This window comes from Sorghum bicolor, chromosome 2 (assembly GCF_000003195.3).
Source record: "Sorghum bicolor cultivar BTx623 chromosome 2, Sorghum_bicolor_NCBIv3, whole genome shotgun sequence".
Lineage (NCBI taxonomy): Eukaryota > Viridiplantae > Streptophyta > Magnoliopsida > Poales > Poaceae > Sorghum > Sorghum bicolor.
Genome location: NC_012871.2, coordinates 10,425,502 through 10,434,307, shown reverse-complemented (window position 1 = coordinate 10,434,307; position 8,806 = coordinate 10,425,502). Strand labels below are relative to the sequence as shown.

Genomic DNA, 8,806 nt, shown 5'->3' with positions numbered 1-8,806 from the left:
ACGCCTAACTCGTTTACGCATTCTACGACAAAGACAAAGGAGTAGAGCTGGTTTATACCTAAGGTGGCGGTGGAGAAAGGGTAGCGAGGCAGTGACGAGTCGGGGCAATGGCGAGTCGCAGCGGTGCAGGCAGACCAGCAGGACCGACGTAGACGATCAGCTCCTCCGAAGCTCCTCTCACGTCCTCTGCTGTGTAAAATAAAAAAACATTAGTTAAAAATTTCGGCAGAACCTCCCCTGTACGGGGAGGTTCCCAAAACCTGCAAAACAAAATCGACTGGATGGCCGACACATAGAAACACGGCACGACGGCCGATATATTATCAATAGGAGGCACGAAGGCCATCCGCATAAAAAAACGGCGCGATGGCCGAGAACCTACTACTACTACTGAAAATAAATTTTTGAACCTAACTAAAATTTCTAACTATATTAACAAACTAAAAATTCCAACTATACTAACTAACTAAAATTTCTAACCTAAGGCCTTGTTTAGTTCACCCTGAAAACCAAAAAGTTTTTAAGATTCCCCGTCACATCGAATCTTATGGCACATACATGAAACATTAAATATAGACGAAAACAAAAACGAATTACACAGTTTAGCTGTAAATCACGAGACGAATCTTTTGATCCTAGTTAGTCCATGATTGGATAATATTTGTCACAAACAAACGAAAGTGCTACAATACCGAAATGTTTTCAGTTTTTGGAACTAAACAAGGCCTAACTAACTAACTAACTAAACACCCTAAACCCTATATACTAAATCAAATGAACAGAGGGGCTTACCTGCTGCTCAGGGAGGGAGATCGGGCCGGGCACCACCAGCGGCGGGGTGGAGCTTGGGCGGCCGGCTGCGAGCGGTGCTCGGGCGGGTGGCTGGCGGCGGCGTCGAGGCTCCGGCGAGCGGCGGGTGGTTGGCGCGCGCGGGCGGCGGGCTGGGGGCGCGCGGGCCGACGCGGCGCGCGCTGGGCGGCCTGGCGAGCGCGAGCAGCCGTGAGCAGAGCGGGCGCGAGCGCGGGCCGGCGAGCGGCGTGCGGCGAGCGGCGGCGGCGGCGGGCGAGCGGGCGCTGGGAAGTCAAATGACCCCCAGCGTCCGCTCGGGCGTTTTATTACGGTCGACCTCTTTGCCGAGGGCCTAGATCCAGGGCCCTCGGCAAAGAGTTTCTTATTTGTTTTATTAATTTCTTTGCCGAGGGCTTGACCTAGGGCCCTCGGCAAAGATTATTTTAAAATTTTTTTCCCCTGAGTTAGTCTTTGCCGAGGGCCTTGAATACGTGCCCTCGGCAAAGATACTATCTGGTGCCACGTGGAAACTCTTTGCCGAGGGCCTTACTGTAGCCCTCGGCAAACAATTTAATATTTAAATTTCTAAATTCTTTGCCGAGGGCTATAGCAAGGCCCTCGGCAAAGAATTTATTTTTTTTTGTTTTTTGTCTAGTTTTTTTCTGTGGCACACCTACACTATTTTTGAGTACATGCCACAGTTTGGTTCATTTTGAAATAACTTTGTATATTTTTGGATTTTTTTGAATTTGTTGAATTTTTCGACAAATTTCAAATTCAAACTACAGGTGCATTAAATAATATTATTTAATTATTTCAATCTTGACATTTATGATTGTTAGTGCATTTCCAGGCCGTATGCAGAAAGCCACATAAAATATCGAACGTTTACCCCCCAAAACGTGTGGACCAAGTTGCATGAAATCGTTTTTTTGAATATATAAAATGAAAACAAACTCAGAAAATCACGAAGCTTGGCGACATAACAGAAAATCACGAAGCTTGGCGACATAACATGTTATCACATGTGGATGCTATGATAAAAATTTCAAAAAATTCTGAGTCTGTGGTAACGTCTGTGCACAAAACCCAAATGTGATCACATGTGAGATGTTTGGGTTTTGTGCACCAGACGTTACCACAGACTCAGAATTTTTTGAAATTTTTATCATAGCATCCACATGTGATAACATGTTATGTCGCCAAGTTTCGTGATTTTCCGAGTTTGTTTTCATTTTATATATTCAAAAAAACGATTTCACGCAACTTGGTCCACATGTTTCGGGGGGTAAACGTTCGATATTTCATGTGGCTTTCTACATACGGCCTGGAAATGCACTAACAATCATGAATGTCAAGATTGAAATAATTAAATACTATTATTTAATGCACCTGTAGTTTGAATTTGAAATTTGTCGAAAAATTCAACAAATTCAAAAAATCTAAAAAATATACCAAAGTTATTTCAAAATGAACCAAACTTTGGCATGTACTTAAAAATAGTGTAGGTGTGCCACAGAAAGAAAAAAAAATATGGATCCAAAAAAACAAAAAAAAATTGCCGAGGGCCCACGCCAGACCCTCGGCAAAGAGAGGACTTGCCGAGGGCAGGCTGGCGGGCCCTCGGCAAAGTCTGACCTCCGGCAGCGCTTTGCCGAGGGCTCAACTACGGGCACTCGGCAAAGCCTAACGCCCAGAGCCGCCGTTACTCTGGGCCCACACCGCCGAGTGCCCTTTCTTTGCCGAGGGCCCGGCCCACGGCAAAGATGGTCCTTGACCGAGGGTGTTTCTCTGCCGAGGGCCCGGCCCTCGGCGAAGAAGCCTTTGCCGAAGGTCACTCTTTGCCGAGGGTTGGCCCTCGGCAAAGATGGCCTTTGCCGAGTGCCCAATATCCGGCCCTCGGCAAAACAAAAAGCCCTCGGCAGCGTTGCTGTTTCCAGTAGTGTGTGCCAATCAAGAAACAATTGCATATGAAAATCCCAACTTCGGATGGCTGCACATGGTCAGTAGGAGATTGGATTTTTTTTCACAAGAATTTATTTGGTAAGCGTGGCTGTGCCAGTCAACTTTTCTTGGTTGTCCATGCATATGAAAATCTAAACAAACAAGATGAATTATGGATTTTACTTTTTTTTCCTGTATATATGACATGAATTATGGATTGGCTGAAGACCTGTTAGTCTAATATTAAATTACATAACAAGATGAATGATTGAATTAAGTGATACAAAAAATCTATATTTACTTGAGACTTACAAACAAGAGAAATCTACATTTATATTTACTACTGTCTTCTACTAGACCGAAAAAAAAGACAGGAAAGTGCATCCAATATTTACTACTGTCTACTATGTACTGGTATGAAATAAGAGATGAAGTGCATCCAATTTATATCTTTCCACTTGAAGAATCGGAAGGCTGTACTCTATTGCTGGATGACAAACAGTAGGCAACAGTGACCTTGCATGGGCAACGGCATCTATTTGCACGGATTGGTCCACCTGGACATCAGGTATTTGGCCATCTCCACCTTGGCTGGTTTCACCAGCAGCGTCACCGCACTACTGGAATTCCGTTCTTTGCCGACTGCCAAAAGCAGTCGGCAAAGACCCTAAAACAGGTGGCAAAAGCTTTGCCGACTGCTTTACACATGGCAGTCGGCAAAGAACACGTGGTAAAGAATTCATCGGCAAAGAAACCTTTGCCACCTGCCAAGAGGAAAGCAGTCGGCAAAGCCTTTGCCACCTGCCAGTATGGCAGTCGACAAAGAAAATGTACGCCGTTATGAGATTCTTTGCCGACTGCCTTTATTGGCAGGTGGCAAAAGATTCTTTGCCAACTGCCTTTATTAGCAGGTGGCAAAGGATTCTTTGTCGACTGCCTTTACTGGCAGGTGGCAAAAGGCGCTCTAGTTATTTCAGCCTAGCCCAACGTTGGTTCTGGCCATGAAATTCTAGCATTTATATAAAGCAAATAAATACCAATTTTCATCCTCATTTTAACAATTACTATTCTAGCTCACGAGAAGACATCAAATTATAGTGCACTTATTCCATCACGCCGATACAAATAGTAAGTCATGTTTTCATCCAAAATCACATCAAATACAAAGTCATGAGTTTCATACAAATTAAACTTCATATCACATTAGCTACTCTAGGTCCCAACAAATGAATTTGCCAAGATGCTCTGCTCCTCTCCACATGTCGTTGCTCCTCTCAATCCCTGAAAACAGAAATACAAATGCAAGACAATAAAACACTAAAATCACAGAAGTAGAGAGCTGAAAACTCAATGAACAGAGCTATTTTAAAATGTTTGCAACCTACAAAAAGAACTTGTCAGAATAAACGGGTCATTGCAAATTTACTCCCAGAATTGCAGGCAGTGGCACACAACATAATGGTAAACTAAATTCTAAGAGTTTACCTAAGACAATTAACTGCATGAGGCAAATAGAGAGGCATCACATACCGATGTTATGAATAGAAGTATTGTAAAGATAATACGAAACTCTATATTTTCAACAACAAAAGACTATATAAATGTCAGCACACTAAAATCACATGAACCTATAGCAAGGACTGTCACATTAAAGGATACTATAATGTAAAAGATATTCAGAGTACATCACATGGCCTGAAAATCTGAAGCATTTGCTATTGCTCTGCCCCAAAGCTACCTCCTCTCATCCCATGGCTCCATCCCTCTCTAAATATGTGAAACCACAGAGGCATCAAATTTAAGTGACAAATTACTACATAAAAGGAAACTGTAATGTAAAAGATAGATGGACAACATTGCTTAACCCACCTTTGTATAGACTGACAAATTTAGGTTCACACAAAACTCAACTGTTACTGCCACGCAAGGCAAATAGGTGGCAGTCAGATAAATTGGTGAACTCTCGTGAAAACTCACCTCAATTTTCACATGACCTAGGATAGTGTTGTAAGGACATGAACATAGAAAGCCACGGGGTCCAGCTGTTCTGCACACACCATGCTATCAAGCACTCGAGCTGATGCAGCTGGAGCACTTATCCAAGTTGCAGATAGTGACACCATATATGACAGAAATGCAGCTGGAGCTTTTGCTTTTAATTATTTTAGTTGGTGGTTTAGTAGACTCTAAATTGAAAGCACAAAAACTGTATTGCTAATTTTTTAAATTGTAGTCTGACAATGTCAAAGAAAGAGCTGGTATGCGTCAGCTTGTTTGGGAAAGATATCTGAGTATCTAATTAATGTATCTATAGCACTTTTATTCGACAAACATTGAATCTATGGGACCGTAGGTAACTAACATGAGAAATAATTTAGTATGCTTAGTTGCAGCCTTGGAAATCGACAAACTAAGGTCCTGCAGCTTCCATGGTTATAAAACAGAAGCAAAGAACAGAGACGTCCGAGGTGTTGAACACCCTGAATTGGAAAGAACGAACAGTAAAACATAAGGAGGCCGTTCGGTATTTCTTACGGAGATTGGAAGGCCAAGCAAAAAACAATATGCATCATTTCAAATACATACAACGTGAATAGGGTGACCATGGCACCGGCATGCCTGTTCAGGCAACCTGTTCTACTTCTGCATTAGCATAGTTGTTGAAGAGGCTACAGAACTGTAAATAGGAATCATGGATAAGTAAGCACATACATTGCTTTTTACTATGTATATCTATCAATACATAGCACCAAAACTAGAATCCAAGTGAGCGACAAAGTGCAAGAGCATAAAAAACAACGGATGCGAAAGAGAAAGCAGGCCTTTTTTTTACTATATATACTCCAGACACCTAGTAGATTCACTAAGCAACGAGGCCATTAGCGGATTGCAAGCGCAGAGCATGGGCAACCACAGATTAAGAAGCCATTAGCAGATTGCAAGCGCAGCAGCATGGGCAACCACAGATTAAGCCAGAGGGAATAACAGACGCGAGCACAGCGGACTCACCAAGATCTGCCGCCGACTCTGCCTCTGCCTCCGCTGCTGCAGGCGCCATGGCAGCAGCGCCCGCGCGGGGAGCGAGCCCGGCCGCTGCTGGGCCCTGGAGCGAGACGAAGCCGACGAGAACAAGGGCGCGGACTTGGATTCCACTCCGCTGCTGCGACGAGAACAAGGGCGCGGACGTGGAACCTCTCCCGGCCTCGAAGGTGGCGGAGGGGCGCGAAGGCCGGGGCGGGGCGCGGTCGGGGGGCCACGGCGTGGCGCGGTCGGGCGCCGGGGTGGGGCGCGGCCGGGGGTCCGCGGCGTGGCGCGGCCGGGCAGGCCGGGGCGTCGCGCGGTCGGGCGCCGGGGCGGGGCGCGGTCGGGAGCCGGGGCGGGGGAGAGGGGCGGGGCGCGGCGCAGGGGAGCTGGGCGGCGGCGCTGCGGGCAGGGGAGAGGGCGGCGGCGCTCCAGGCAGGGGAGGTGGGCGGCGGCGGCGGCGCTGTGGGCAGGGGAGGGTGGCGCTGCGGGTAGGAGATGGGGCGGCTCTGTGGAGAGAGGAGGGAGGCGAAATGGGCCGGCCCAATATTCACTGCTTTCACGTAAAGACAATCGGCAAAGGCATTGGAAAATATTTTATTATAATCTCTTTGCCGACTGCTCTACATCATGGCAGTCGGCAAAGAATTTTTGTATTTTTTCCTTTTTCTTAACAGCCAGAACTTGCTTTTAATTTTTTGAAATTTTTAACATAGGTTCCACATGTGATAACATTAAACCTCAAAAGCTTTTGTGATTTTTTGACTTTTTTTTTGCTATATTTCATTAATTAATTTCTTTAAATTGATTTTTCCGCTACATAATCCTACTTTGAACTATAGCTGCATGAAATAGTAAAATTTAGTCATTCAAAAAATGATATTCATGTTGAATAATGTATCTTTAGACCATATCCAAAAACTAACCCAAAATTTTGAAGTCCTTGTCCACGGAACATGATCATCCAAGTGTGGTAGAAGTGACTTTTAATTATATAAAACTCAAACAAAATCGGAAAATTACGAAACTTGTTGAGGTATCATGTTAAAACATGAGGAGCCTATGATAAATATTTGAAAAAATTTGGAGCAAGTTGTGACGTCAGATGTACAAAACACAAACACTTGCGCATGTGTTCACATTTGATCATATTGGAAATGTCTGATTTTTGTTCATCTGATACTGCAACTTGCTCCAAACTTTCTCAAATTTTTTCGATAGGGTCCACATATGATAACATTAAACCTCAAAAAGTTTTGTGATTTTTTGACTTTTTTACTATATTTCATTAATTAATTTCTTTAAATTGATTTTTCCACTCAATAATCCTAATTTGAACTATAGGTGCATGAAATAGTAAAACTTAGCCATTTGAAAAATAATATCCATGTTGAATAATATATTGTTAGACCATATCCAAAAACTGACCTAAATATTTGAAGTCCTTGTTCACGGAACATGATCATCCAAGTATGGTAGAAGTAATTTTTAATTATATAAAATTCAAACAAACTAAGAAAATTATGAAACTTGTTGAGGTATCATGTTATCACATGAGGAGCCTATGATAAAATTTTGAAAAAATTTGGAGCAAGTTATGGTGTCAGATGTACAAAACTCAAACACTTCCGCATGTGATTACATGGGATCCTATTGCAAATGTGTGGGTTTTGTTCATCTGATACTGCAACTTACTCCAAACTTTCTCAAAATTTTTTTATAGCTTCCACATGTGATAACATGACACCTCGTCAAGTTTCGTAATTTTTCAACTTTGTTTGAATTTTATATAATTAAAAATCACCTCTACCACACATGGATGGTCATGTTCCGTGGATAAAGACGTCAAAATTTTCGGTGAGTTTCTGGAAACGACCTTAAAATAGACTCTCCAACATGAATATTATTTTTTGAATGGATAAGTTTCATTATTTGATGCACCTGCAGTTCAAAGTAGGATTCTGCGGTGAAAAATACAATTAAAGAAATTAATTAACAAAATATAGCAAAAAGGGTCACAAAATCACAAAATTTTTTAAGGTTCACTCTTATTGCATGTGGAGGCTATGAAAAAAGTTTGAGGAAGTTTGGAGCAAGTGATGACGTCAAATGTCCAAAACCTAAATTCAAACTTCAAAAATAAAAAATTTTATCTTTGCCGACTACCTAACGGCCTGGCAGGTGGCAAAGGGGACGGCGATGGGCGCCGTTAGTGTCCCGCCACCTTTGCCACCAGCTTTTCTTTGCCACCTGCCAGACAGTCACCTTTGCCACCAGCTTTTCTTTGCCACCTGCCAGGTAGTCGGCAAAGGACGTCTTTGCCGACTGTTTTTCTTTACCACCTACCAGGATAATTGGACAGTCGGCAAAGAGACTGTTTGCCGACTGCCCTGTCTTTGGCAGGTGGCAAAGTATTTTAGGAGTCGGCAAAGCCCAGTTTTCTGTAGTGCCGCCTACCCTAAGAACGCTTGGAACTTCCAGTTTGGGCTGGGCACAGAACAAGACATCAAGATCATGAGATCATGTACAAAGACGCAAAACAAGACACACCAGCAGCAGAAGCCCCACCGTGGTCATGTGCGTGAGCGCGTCGTTCCTGGTGTGGTCTAGTCTCTTGCCCGGCGAGGCAAGCCCTAGGTCACTTGCCGTCTGGCCTCCTGCAAGCACGACGAGGCTGCGAGACGGGGCTTCGATGGCCGTTGGAGGGAGCAGATCGCCTACCGCCGCCGGGGGCTCGTCGGGCGACGGTGGATCGCCGGGGAGAGGCGGCGCCATGGTGGGGCGGCGGCGGCAGAGTCGAACAGAAAACGTCGGATCTTTTGCGGTGGAAACATCGATCTTTTTTTAGAGAAACTGAAATGTCAACCTGTGTACAAAGGCTAAAGGGCAATACAGTCATTAACTGAAAATACATGTATTTTAAATTATCAAAATTAATTAAAAAGGGCTAAAATATCATTAGAGCTTATAAACAACGCTTAGAGTCCTGTTTGGGAGAAACCAACGTTACGAGTCCTATTTGGGAGAGGCCACAACGATTGGAGTCCTATAA

The 8,806-nt window shown here is 43.8% G+C and overlaps 1 protein-coding gene across 1 annotated transcript; it reads right to left on the bottom strand.

Moving 5' to 3' along the window:
• Positions 800-8,529, bottom strand: LOC110432610 (basic proline-rich protein-like). The gene is made up of 4 exons (XM_021453373.1): positions 8,305-8,529; positions 5,743-6,217; positions 3,291-3,375; positions 800-1,073 (listed from the first exon to the last, which is right to left on the bottom strand). The coding sequence occupies exons 1-4, from the start codon at positions 8,527-8,529 to the stop codon at positions 800-802; spliced, it is 1,059 nt and encodes a 352-aa protein (XP_021309048.1).